The sequence below is a fragment of the Mytilus trossulus genome, chromosome 4, assembly GCF_036588685.1.
Source record: "Mytilus trossulus isolate FHL-02 chromosome 4, PNRI_Mtr1.1.1.hap1, whole genome shotgun sequence".
Classification (NCBI taxonomy): Eukaryota; Metazoa; Mollusca; class Bivalvia; order Mytilida; family Mytilidae; genus Mytilus; species Mytilus trossulus.
Window position 1 is genome coordinate 5,930,816 of NC_086376.1, and position 14,338 is coordinate 5,945,153.

Sequence of the window (14,338 nt, forward strand, 5' to 3'; positions counted from 1 at the left end):
AATATTTGGCATCATCAAATGCACTTCGATCCTAAATAACTGACATATTTGTTCTTTTAGAATAAAAATAATTTTTTAGGGCTTGAATTATTTCTAGTTATCCATGCAATTTTCATGTGCCCACTGTAATGGATAAAGCATTAAACAACTTCAGTTTGCCTGATCTAAAACTTGTACTCAAAGCTTACTGCTACAAAAGACAGATTAATTTTGAATTTGGTGGCCTCACTTTTACTCTTCTAGATTTATGCCCATTTACAAATGGAAAAAAATGCTGACTTATTTGCTTCACCCAGATGTTATGAAATTTATACACAATGCTCTATACCACAAAAAGTAATCAAGTATGAATTTAGGTAGCATCACTATAACAATTCTTGAGTTATGTCTCTGTATAACATAGTATTCAAAACAGGGCATTATCTGTGTCCCAAGAACACATTTACAATTTTTAAGTACAGAAATAAAAATATAAGAAATTATGTGTCACATGAAAAATATTATTCACAACATTATGAAGAAGTATGTTGAAAGAAATAGCTGAAATTGCAAATATAATTGTAACAGCTTGCTTATTTGACCATTAATTAAAATATTTATATCCATTTATAAAGGTCCAGCTAAATCACCACAGAAATTGTTCCAAGGAATGTACTTCATGTTCACCCAGGTGAAGAAAACAACTGATATTGTAGCCAGAGAAAAAGAGATGTTACGAGACTCTGCACAGGAGACGTCTGCCGAGGAAAGTGGTCCTGATGGTATGTTTGTATCACACCAAAAATGTTTATAAATTCAGAAATTATTGCAGTGTTTTCATTTTTGAGAAAATGCGACAGGGTTATAACAATATATATCGCTAAATTTATATCTTATTTAACTCTGAAATGACAAAATTGCAATAATAAATGCACCCAATAATTTCGAACTTATGGTATCTTTGATAAAGATTTGGTCTGTATTATATATATGTGATTTTTCTTGCAGGAAAAAAATTCTTCCCGTCATCACTCCCATTTATGATTCATTGCTTCCGTTTAATTTTCAATTTTCGACCACAAAAGAATTGTCTGTTTTTATTTTATCACTTCTGATGCCAAAACTCCAGCTGAAAATTCTCAAATCTACAGTTAAAAATAAACAACTTTGTCAAATATATGATTTATTAGGTGGTTAATTTTACACAATTTTTGTTGGGAAGTGAAGTTTTTTTCTGATTTCTCCTCATTTACGCAAATGGCAAATTTATACAGTGGTTGTAATCCTTATAATATTTGAATATATATTTTTTATTATGAGTTTTTTTCTCATTTTAACAGCATTTCCATAACTTTCCCAAGGAAGTTCCAACAATTGGATTTGATAAATTTCAAGTGTAGTATACTCTTTAAAGAGAGATAACTCTGTTATGACTAGTTTTAGCAAAGTTGAGTGGATTTTACTTTTCATTATTTTTTCAGAGCAGTGATATTGATATTAGTTATGAGGAGTTATTTCTTTTATTTTTTTTAGATGAAGGGAAGGTTCCATTTGATAAAGACTTCTTGAAAAGCCAAATAACCAGAGAAGGTGGAATCATATTGCATACAATAAACAACAGTTTTTTACAGGTACTTTTTTATGTAGAATATGAAATAGTTTCATGAATTTATATACATGTGGTGTATGTCGTTGCAAAATATATATGTCAATGGTAAGTTTAATTTTAAAAAAATATTCTGGGAGATTTGAATCAGTAACTTTAAATTTATAGTGGTATGGAATATTAATAGATATGGCCAAAAAAATGACTGATGTGTAAAATAAAAAGCATATGTTCTTTATCAGTATATCAGATGTGTTTTCAAAACTGAAGAAAAAATTAAATAAATGTATTACTAGTACATTGTGTTTTGATTTATTGACTTTATGATTATGTAAATAGAATAAATGAAAGTATATAAAAAATATTTTAACAAAAAGACATTTGTTTGATGCTACATTCCTTACATAAGTATCATTGGTTGTGTGTTACTATTACTGGTATACATGTATCCAGAATGACTTGTCTAAACCATCAACTTTTGACAAGTAATTGGAGGGAAAAAAAGAATCATTTAAAGACATGGTTAATTTCAAGTACTTCAGAATTTTTATACAACTTCAACAATTTTTTTGGGGTCGTATAATGCTGTCGTTGTTGTTGTCCCAAAACACATTTGGTTTCCGGACACAAACTTTAGTTTATGTGAATGGATCTCTATAAATTTAACTAGAAGGTCCAATACCACAAAAGGAAGGTTTGGGTTGATTTTGGGGGTTATGGTTCCAATAATAAGGAATAAGGGGGAATGGACAATGACTTGTGTGTAAGTTTATGGATCTCTCTGACATTGTACCACAATTTTTTATATAACAAATGGGAGGCTGGTATAGAGATTAGTGGTAAATGCCCAACAGTTAAATATGCAGGATTTAGGGCATAAAGGGCCAATAACAATCATTTTTATAGTTTCCAGTCAATAACTTGTGTATAAGTGTATGAATCTCTCTAAAATTGTATTACAATGTTCCACAATTCAAGGGGAAGGCTGGAATTGAATCTAAGTGTAATTGCTCCAAGAGTGGGTTCCAATATTTTTAAGAGGTTCATATTTTTTTTTTCAAAAATTTTCATATTTCAAGAAAAAATCTCCAATTGCACAGTATTGTGCAATAGATTTTAAAGATCTTTGAACATATTTATTTTGTGTCAGAAACCTTTATTTTGTCAAAAATGTGATCATAATCCCAAGTTAAACAGTATGAAGCTTGAATATTGTGTCCATGTGTCCTAACTGTTCTGACAGGATTCAACTTCTATTGTCATGTCAGACTGCACTCTGCAAAGCATTTTATTTTTTATTGCAAAATTTTGGAAGTGAAAGATTAAAAAAAATGATGACTCACTTTTTAAATTTTGATAGAATTATTTATATTCTGCATTTCTTTAGATAGAATTACTGTGGATTAATTATAACTCATTGGATACCAAGTTTCATAGGTACAAATGTACCAGGAAATTATTTTTTTTAATATCAACAAATTACAAATTTTCTACTAGGAAGTATGCATTGAAATATTAAACCACAAAAAAATCAAATATCAATGAAAAAAAATATACTTCAATCCACAAAACAACAAAGAGGATGCAGTAATTTTTCAGATTCAGGAAAAATTGTATTTTCATGTATATTAGATTTTGTAGTTAAGCCAAAGTCTGTATACAAGCGCATAGAAAAATGTGTTCTTGCTGAACTTTAGATTTCATAGATCTAATGAAACCCATGAAAATTGGTATCCAACAAATAATAATTTAATTTTGGATGTAACATGTCTTCTGATTAGCTGACCTTATTTTGTTATGAGCCCATATATAATATATTCATATTACATTACATTGCAATGTTCAGGAGTTTATAGTACACAAAAACTAAAACTAGACATCTTTCAATCAATTTCTTCTATTTGGATTTTATTTATGAGTTATTTCAGAATTTTAAACCAACTGTTGGGTTTTAAATTTAAAATTGCTCATGTTGAATAATTTTAATCAATTGACCTTACATTTACCAGAGTTCAATTTCAGCCATATCTGTTTCAACAACCTTTTTGTTAAAAAGATCTTGATAGAATTCAAATTGACCACTTGCAAGAAAGTTGATGAATCAATGCAATGTCTGGTTTATTTTTCTAAAATATTTTAATGTGCATGTTGTATTGATTGCTTAATTGCCATGATATATTTCAGAACAATTCATCCATGTTCCTGATATCAAATTCATATGTACGGACAGTGAAATATTTCCAAGCATTGGCAGCTGGTTACCCTTGTGTGTCACATCGATGGATTATAGACTCAGTATCACAGCAAACACTTCTAGACTATAAATCCTATATGTTACAAGCAGGAATCAGTATAGAGAAGAAAAAGAAAGTAGAATGGTATGTGAACTAATGGACAATAAGACCCACTCCTTTGAAATAAACATTTTGCCTTGATTTTTTTGGGGAGAAGAACACTATGGCCTACATTTTACACTTGAATCACTATCATGGTAATGTTCATTTCAGGGACATTTGTCCAATTTTGATTTATAGATAATATTTTTTATGAATAATAATACACAACAGCACACAGTTGCCTAGTATTATTAGGTCTCTATGATAAATATAAGGAAGAAAATATATGACCACATGGCTGATATATGCAGTTGATATTCAATATATATTTTGTTTACTTTGTCTAGGAATGCACACAGAGGAGATTTAAAGGATATGACTGTAATGTTAGAGGGTGAGAACTTGGCAGAATGGTCAAACATATTGGAAATAGCTGGAGCTAATTTAGTCAAGAAATTACACAGCAGAAGAGCTACTGGTATAGTTTTATAGTATTATAAACATGATATTATAATACAATATTATTTGTTATTTTAATTCCCATTGGAAAACACAACAAATTTCACCAATATCAAATGTGTTTTTTTCATAAAATGATTTCTTCAACAAAAACAAAATCTTTAAATGTCAAAAGTTATTGTTAAATTCAATTCCTTTAAAAAAAAAAATACAATGCTCTTTTTTTTTTATTGATTTAAGCTTTAAATATAATTGCAATTATATCATTTCTTTTTCCTCAATATACAATACACACATCATACTGTTGTATATAGATTCTACCCCTGCATCGAGTGTGATAAGATATTTATCCACTTGAGACAGTTAAATTTTCAAATTTAAAACACGAGGCTCCCAGAGCGTTTTAAATATTTAAAATTTAACTGTCGAGAGTGGATAAATATCGTTTTACACAAGATTAGGTGGTAGAATCTGTTTCTCTAATGATTTTCAACGATATACAGGCAAATGTATTTCTTCTCTCTGAATGATCTGCAAAAGATGTGTTCTTTCTTTGTGACGTCATCAGGCATGGTCGCCTTTGTTCATGCTGTCACAATAGGAAATTAAGAGAAAAGCAAGAAAATTCGACATCCTAATCAGTTTTTTAACCAATAAAGAACTGACATCATACGAACCACAAGTTGATTAAAAAAATTTATACAATGGGTGCAGAAAGGAATAAATTGACAAAGAATTAGAGAAACTTTTATACATGTAGGAGCAAATTTGACATTTCTTTGTTAATCATTTCCAAGTTTCTTTTTCTTTTTCCTTCCCTTTTCTTCCAATGTAATATTGCATCAAGATATATTATTTGAAGCAAAGATGAACAGACATATCTCTGTGTCCACATTTTCATATCACATTCCATTATATATTGTTTTCTCCAGTACTTGAACCTAGTAAGATTTAGTTCATCAGATATACTGTACAATAGTATACTATTTATATTTACAGATGAAATTGTACAAGTTGTTGTGACAGACAATTCTTGTAAACCCCAGATTCTACGATCAGCTAGAACACTTAGAACTCCTGTAGTATCAACTGAGTGGTTAATCCAGTGTTTAATCAATGGTCATCTGATGGACTTCACTGGACATCCTATGTATGAGTATGACTATACTGACAGCCAAGTCATTTGAGACATATAGTTATTATAGATTTTTTCAGTGTCTCTTTATGTTGGACAACTCATGAACATTTGGTTGATTTCTATGGCTCATAAAGATACATTTCTTAAATTTCCACATCTAATGGACTGTTGTCTCAGATATTACCATGCAATTACAATGCTTTGTTGGAATTTAATGAGTAAATCATGGCTCACTGTGATATATACATCATACTTCATTCCCCACTGATGGACTTCACTGGATGTCTCAGATATCACTATGCCATTACAATGCTTAGTTATAACTACTTTATTATTGGATAAGACACGGAATATAATGAAAAATCATTGCTCACTCTCTCAGTGGTATATTTCATAATTCATTGACAACTGATGGACATTCCTGGGAACCTATGGCTGAAAAATGATGGACTACTATTTAAAAACATTGAATTGATAAAGAAGCTGCAAGCATCAGCTATTTGACAGTAATGAGAAAAAAATACAATTTCAAATCTGACTCTTTATCATTAAAATAATATCATTATTGTTCTTACATAAATGATGTTAATTCTTTTTCATATTAACAAGTTTTTCAAGATCATTTTTTAAACTTATAAATTATTTACAATTTAATTCATCATGAAAATGATATCATAATTAGTCATAAGAATGATTTGTCATGTTAAAGAATATAAGGAAAAAAATGTCAAGACAGAAAATTTGATTGAATTATAAACATGATTATGTGTAGATAACTTTTAAACAATATGATGGTTTTGAATTTCTCTTCTGATCTGGAAAGATTTTATTTAAAATTCTTTTTTGTTTTGTTTTAAGAAACCACATGGATTTTTTTTATGCAGACCTAACAGAATACATATAGTAAAAAATATATTTTATTATTAAAAAAATAGAAAGAATTATACGGATCCATAAAATTTACGTTTTAAAAAAAGTGAAGGATATTTTACAAAATTGTGGTTCCTGGTTCTCTTTGCTATATAAATTTGTCAAAACAGTTGGTATGATGATAAAAAAATGTGAAAGACAACTTCCCGGTGTACAAATTATGGAACTAGAAAGATTTTCAGCTAAATTTTTATTTTGCTCAATCAAACTATTTCCATTACTATTTGAAATTGTTTTCTGTTTATTTTGTTGTTTTTCATGAAAATTGGACTAAATAGGTTATGTGATGACCTTGAGATAATAACTGCTTCCAGTGATCTTCGATGGGTGACTGTCTCATTGGCAATTCCAAAATGTGTTATTTTTAAGAAATGTTTGTTTCTGTTCACTATAAATGCATGATGGTGATATAGAAAAGAAACATTTATCATATGCCAAAAACATTATAGAATACTCTAGATATTAATCAATCATTAGATATGATTATTTTAGTAATAGTTTTTAAGATTGTTATTGTTTGTTTTATTGTTAGTTATGATACAGTGTTGAATGTAATAATTATTTTATATTTTTCTTACATTTTTAATATTGTTTTTTTTGTTTCAAATGTTCCTGTATAAGTAATGAATTGATAACAATATTTTTAACTGTCACAAACTGTTCATGCTAGTTAGAAATGTTGATCATGTTGATAGGTGCTAATGATTTTTGTTTGTGTTTGTATAGTATATTAAAGATGAATGCATTTTAAATTGATCTGATGTTTAGTTCACTTTGTTCTCTTTCAATGAATGAATTGTTTATTTTAGTATACTGTGGATCTATTTTTATTTGGTGAGGTACCACATTTTTTTTAATGCAGGGTTTTGGGTAACCAAGGATTAAAATGATCAACAAAGTATGATTTTTCTATAAGCTTGTAAGCCAAATTTTGCCAAACCTTGAAATTGAACATCTATTAGAATAAATTAGTCCACAGTATATTAATGAGGTCCGTGCGTAGTGGATGGTCCTCGTATAATGATAAGTCTGTCTGTCCATCTAAAACAAATTGTGCCTGCTCTTTATCTTAAGTACTGTTATTATTTCAAAGTATATACCTGACATGTATATTAACCAACACCAGAGGGGGTGTCATAAATGTATGTACAACTTCCTTGGTCAAGAGTCAAGGTCATTAACTTTGGTTTCAGTTGACAACCCCATGACCTTTTGTAAAGATACAAATTTTTAAAACATGCTATTTACAGTGGTGCCCATAAAGATGGGATCCATCTCAATGATGCCATCAGCGCAAAAAGGCTATATTGCATGATTGACTCAAAGCAAATTCTCATTAGTTGTAACTGTGACTTGACTTTGATTGTTGCTTTCCACATATTATAGCTATTTCAAAATTCTAACCAGATTGCAATTTATTTTATTGATCCAAACTGTTGAACTTGTCGGAAATCTTAACTACAGTGACTTGACTGTTAGTGTTGCTCTCCACCAATTGCAACTCATTCAAAATGTTGACCAAATTGCAATTTGTTATATAAAATCAAATTGTTCAACTGGTCAGAAATTTGAACCAACTGCTGTAGAAAAACGCAGTCAAGTCGTGAAAGTGCAAGGTGATAAAATAAAACATACTTACAATCCTATAAGACTTTAACTCCACTTTAATGATGTTGTGACAAATTTAGTTTATCAGTTTGTATAGGTATATTATAGTCATTTCCATGCTGAAGGGGAACTGTTTATTTTGAATTGCTATAGAATTGTCCAAACTAAGCTTTCATATAGTTTTTCTTTCTAAAAGTGTTCTATATTTATAAGAATTAGACATTATTTGAATTAAAACATTTCATATGCAGTAAAATATGTGTGAAATAACAATATATGTTTGTATGAGGTTTCCATGGAGGAGATTATCATTTTTTCTTTCAAAAAGTCTTATTCAAAAGAATAATATTTTAGGTTATCTCCCCATGGAAACTTATCAATAGCATATTGTTATTTCACACATATTTTACTGTATATATGTTGTTTTATTGAAAATGATATCTGATTCTTAAAAATATAGAATACTTTTAGAAAGAAAAACTATATGAAAGCTTAGTTTGGACAATTTTATAGCAATTCCAAATAAACAGTTCCCCCTTCAGCATGGAAATAACTATAATATAACTATACAAACTGATAAACTAATTTTGTCATAACATCATGAAAGTTGCGTTAAAGTCTTGTAGGATTGTAAGTATATTTTATTTTATCACCTTGCACTTTCACATTTTGACTGAACAATTTATTCAATATTCTGACCAGTTCAACAATTATGAGTTACAATTGGTGGAGAGCAACACTAACAGTCAAGTCACTGTAACTGCTATGGGAAACTGCAGTCAATTGGTGATTGTGAAAGGTAATAATATATTAGCATACTTCAAATTTTAATGGACCTATCTTCCAGTTCATAGCTACTAGTGAAAAATTAGTCAAATAATTTTGATGCACAATTTATTGTAACTGTCAGGCTATACAAGGTGATAGGTACATTAACCTAACGATTAGCAATGACATGTTGTAACATTGTCTCATGATGCTGTGATAAGCCAATCAAATTAAAACAGTTTTCCTATCACACTCTGTGCAGTATAATAATGAAAAATATATATTTCCGCAAGAAATAGATAACAGGCAGCATCCATAAGAGAAATGCCTTCTGTTATATATGATCATAGACATGGTAGAACAACTAATATATTTTGAAAATAATAGACCGCGGTTGACATTAATACACTTGATATTGAATGGCCTTTTGTAACACTTGTTTAAAGTCGTCATAATTTTGGTACTAAGGCTCAATTTCAGGTCACAAATGAAAAAATCATTTTATTCATTATTTACTTAGTAGTAAATTCAAGTTAATTGTATGTGTTATACAATATATGGTGTTTGTTCTTTAAAATTATCAATTATCCTGGATGATATCAATATAAGCTACACAAGGTTTATTCAACCCAATTGTGAAAAAAAAACATCCAAAGAGGAACAACATCTTTACAACATTGGCAGTTGTTTAAAACAGTATTTGATATGATGTCATCCAATATAATCTTACCAGCAGAGCTCTTGGAGTTATATTGGTATTAAAACTGGTAATACAAAAGAAGAATGATTGTAATTGGTAATTGTGGTTGTTGGTTACAAATCTTGCCACTCCGTGTTCTATTATTTCCACCTTCTTACCTGACCCATGTGAGCTATTCTAATCACTTGATGTCTGTTGTCGTTTTTCGTAGATCCTTTCTACTGAGCCAGTTTCAAATATACTAGGGGTGAATGAAAAACAAGATCTACAAAATGACAATACAACCAAAAAGATTTGATGACACCTTAAGAAAGAGATAAAAGATACCAAACCAAAAGGCACATTACAATTTAAATATCGAAAATAAACGGACCATGCCATGGCTAAAAAAGAAACAAATTAACAGAAAAAAACAATAGTATGCAAAACATAACATAGAAAACCAAAGACTGGGCAACATTAGTCTGCTTCCCAGCCGTTATTGAAATTCTTGACAACAACAAATTATTAGTAGTTAGTAATTTATAGGTCTAGTTTTGCTTAGTTTTTATTTTCTATGTTGTGTCTTGCATACTATTATTTGTTTGTTTGTCTTTTTCCTTTTTAGTCAGCGTTGTCAGTTTATTTTCAATAAAATTGAGAATGGAAATGGGGAATGTGTCAAAGAGACAACAACCCGACCAAATAAAAAAACAGCAGAAGGTCACCAACAGGTCTTCAATGTAGCGAGAAATTCCCGCACCCGGAGGCGTCCTTCAGCTGGCCCCTAAACAAATATATACTAGTTCAGTGATAATGAACGCCATACTAATTTCCAAATTGTACACAAGAAACTAGAATTAAAATAATACAAGACTAACAAAGGCCAGAGGCTCCTGACTTGGGACAGGCGCAAAAATGATGAGTTTGAATATCCCTCTGGTATCTTTTGCCACTCTCTTATTGTCAACCACTAGTTCTAGACAAATGCTATTTGGTATGCAGTTTTATTAGAATTGGCACATCCCATTACCATGAGGATTATTTCGCCCCTCTCTCTCAGTAAGGTTCTATTACTTTGAAAATTTGCTTTAATACATTTATTACTTTGTGATAAGGTCATTTTTTGGGGAACCACTCGTGGAAGGTCAATGATATTTGGCATGCATTTGTATAAGTAATGGTATATCTCATTTCCATATAGATTACTTGGTTCATTGACGACCTTGAATATTTCCATAGCTTACATATTAAAATATTGCTATTTTAGTTTCACCATTTGCATTAACAAAATAACAAATAGGCGAGAATAAGTTCTGTGGTAACAGTTATTTACTTTTTCAGAGCTCTCCTCTGAAACTATTCAATTTCGAACCAATGAATGATCCATATAGTATATCTAGTATGATTTTTTTTATTTGTCTTCGTCAATCATCAACTATGGCTACACTGATAACATATATAAATTTTCTTAATCTTAAAAGAATATAATTGACAGAAAATCTGGCTATGTAAAAGTACTCAGAATGAACCTCTATATCAGATAGGTAAACACTATAAAAGTTACTTGTAAAAACAAAAATAATCAGCATTTAAGGATTTCAATATGACAAACCATCGGATATTTATCAGCCATAAATAATCAGAATATAAAACCTACGAACACGACAATACAAACAAGACCGTTATATAACCGGTCAAGGAGTTGTAGCCTGAATGACATTTTGTTTTCACTTACTTTCATGTCCGATGTATACTTTCAGGTAACTATGAACTTAATTAAGCAATTTCAACCAAACGTGGGTAGTACGATCCTTCTGGTTTCTAGTATAAAGTTTGCATTCTTTCAGATGGTCTGACTACACAAATGCTGAAGGTGTAAAATCCACTTAAAAATCCTATTTTCACCATAATTATACTTTTCCAAAATATTTTGACACTGGTAATAGAAGGGTAAAACATGTGGAATGAGTCCTTGAAGGGATATTAGCTACGAGATATAGAAAAAGATAAAGTATGATGTTTCGTTGTTCAAACATTAATGAAAGTTAAATCGTCGAATTATGATTCCCTTTTGACAGGAAGTTGGGTTCAGCTTTGTCAAAATAAGCAAATGACTTTCAAGTGAACAATTTGACGTCATTAAATCCGTATTGATGTGAAATTTGATTGAATCCTTCAGCTAGAAATGGGTAACAAATGAACTGGATGTATTCAACTAATAAAGAAAAGGAATTTTAATATTGAAAGTGAAACAAAGGTAAACCATTTGTTTGAATGATTCTATCTATTAAAAAGTAAAATCACAAAAATACTGAATTCCGTGGAAAATTCAAATCCCTTAATAATTGGCAAAATCAAAAGCTCAAACACATCAAACGAATAGAAAGCAACTGTCATATTCCTCACGTGGTACAGTCCTTTTCTTATGTAGAACATTGTGGATTAAACCTGGTTTTGAAGCTAGTTAAATAAAGGCAACAGTAGTATACCGCTTTTCAAACCTCTCACTTGTTTGATGGTTGTTTACAATTCTATTATATTGACAGTGATGTGTAAACAGACATGATAGGTAAAAATGTCGAAATAGGGATACATCATGCAGTCATTGTATTATTTTGTTAATCACTATAAAATAAACAGATATATAAACAAAACTATGACACAATAACACAATGCCGGGATGTATAAGTACAGAGCCACGACATATGTCACAAAGAAACACAAAAAGGCATACAGAAAAAGCATAATACCAAAATAGAAAGACAGAAATACAAAAAATATTATAGAAAAATCACACAATGACCGGATGTCTTGGATTTATGAAGTTGATGCGAAATATTTATCAACTATGCATATTTACACAGGTAAAATACGATAAATTACATGTTTTCTTATCATGTATTGTGAAATCAAACAGACCTTTCAAAAATCTTCGTGTACTAGTTTGCTATCTATTTATATGTTTATATGCAGTAATATAAACGTCGGCGGTCTTTGGAGGTCGCATCGATAGTGTCTAGACTAAAATACACACCAAATGCTGATACTGTCGATCGAGTCTATGAATCTTAAATTGTTTGTTTTATACTTTTTATAATTTTAATATGTTTTATTATGTTAGTCGAATACAAGAATTTCAGTCTAATTGGTCAACATTAATTTGACAGCTACATGTAATACCCCTTTATTAAAGGGGTTTATGTTCATTGAAAAGAATAATTTTAATATTTTTTGCCATTTATCTCTTGAACTAGAGAATATAAATAAAAACTGCAAAATTTTATAGGTAATACACGAGAAACAAAAAGATTATATAGTTTATACCATTGGCCATTTGTTGGCTGAGTCTTTATATGAGTTGATATCCTTAAAACAGTTTGTTTTATTTTACTTTTTTTGTCATACTTTGACCGATTCGAAAAACCGAGTCATAGGTGTGCTTTTTCCTGCAGTGACCAGCGTCAACAATGTAGAAGTTTTTAATAAGGTCATGTTATGGAAAACCACTAGTGATAGGTCAATGATATTTGGAATGCAGTGGCCTATTTCATTTCCATTGATATTATTTGTAACTGCTTTATAGTCCTGGTCTATTGACTTTTAATGTTTTGCATATTTTACATGTTAAAAGTCTGTGACAGATCATTTTAAGATGACCCATTGATGTTAAGAACATTATTTTCAGTTGTAAGTTTATTTCCATTAAAATTATATGACCTTGTCCCGTCATCATGGTTCATTGACTTTGTTAAACTTTTGCGTAAGTATCATAGTAAAGTGTGTGTTAAGGTGAGTTAAAAAAAGCCACTGGTGCTAATTCGTGGTTTGCAGTTTTATAACATTTTCCATATTCATGGAGGTTATTTAGCAAGTCCTCTTTAGTTATGGATCATAGTTTGAAAGTTTAGCGTAGTTTTTATTTCATGTTCATAATACTATCATGATTACAAAAAAACGAGATCGTTTAAAGACATATAGATCTCTGTGTCAATTTTGGCAGCCAAGGTTTTTTTATGCCAAAACAATTTAAATTATGGGAAAATTTACCATAATTGAAGTTAGAATACAAATAATATTTTTTAAGGGTTCATAGCTTCATAAATTATAAAGGACGGTGCAAAAAAAGTAGTTTTTTCTTAATAGTATTATCAGAAGAATTTCTTTATGAAATGTATAGTATTTTGGTCTGATTAAATAGTTATCAAAAGTACCAGGATTATAATTTTATACGCCAGACGCGCGTTTCGTCTACATAAGACTCATCAGTGACGCTCAGATCGAAATAGTTAAAAAGCCAAATAAATACAAAGTTGAAGAGCATTGATAAAAACACCAAATCTTAGGGCCAATTCGAAAACTTCGTGCACATCCTCCAATATATCCTTGTAAACATCGAATCTGAAGGCTCTTATAATATAGATTTACAACCCGAATCGTACGTCGTGGCGACTTACTTTTCCAATGGTTTTTGTTTGCGTAAAACAAGAGACGGATGATATACGAAATGTGAATTTAAACACAAGTATCGAAAAAGCAATCATGGCAAAACACAACCAAAACATTATAATAAAATACTTGAGATTCAGCAACACGAAACCTCAATCAACATTGTCACATAGGCATTACATCTACTCATGCTGTAAAGAATATGCACGAGCGTAACATATTGATTTAAACATGAAAACACAAAACAACGGAGCAGATGATTGGTCCTGCTGATAAATGGGAAGTTGCAAAACTGATTGTCCGAAACGAATTATTATTTCCCAATTTCACTTTTATTAATGATTGAACAGAAAAGAAATCATTTTTTTTACTCGTAGCTAGTGCCC

General features: G+C 30.1%; 1 protein-coding gene across 1 annotated transcript in view; it reads left to right on the forward strand.

Moving 5' to 3' along the window:
- Positions 1 to 7,204, forward strand: part of LOC134714410 (TP53-binding protein 1-like) — a 46,347-nt gene extending 39,143 nt beyond the window's left edge. Inside the window, exons 29-33 of the mRNA XM_063575650.1 lie at positions 615 to 761; positions 1,513 to 1,610; positions 3,770 to 3,963; positions 4,269 to 4,399; positions 5,380 to 7,204. Coding sequence (XP_063431720.1) covers positions 615 to 761; positions 1,513 to 1,610; positions 3,770 to 3,963; positions 4,269 to 4,399; positions 5,380 to 5,567 — 758 coding nt within the window. The 3' untranslated portion in view covers positions 5,568 to 7,204. The remainder of the gene's footprint in view (positions 1 to 614; positions 762 to 1,512; positions 1,611 to 3,769; positions 3,964 to 4,268; positions 4,400 to 5,379) is intronic.
- The last annotated feature ends 7,134 nt before the right edge of the window (positions 7,205 to 14,338 follow it).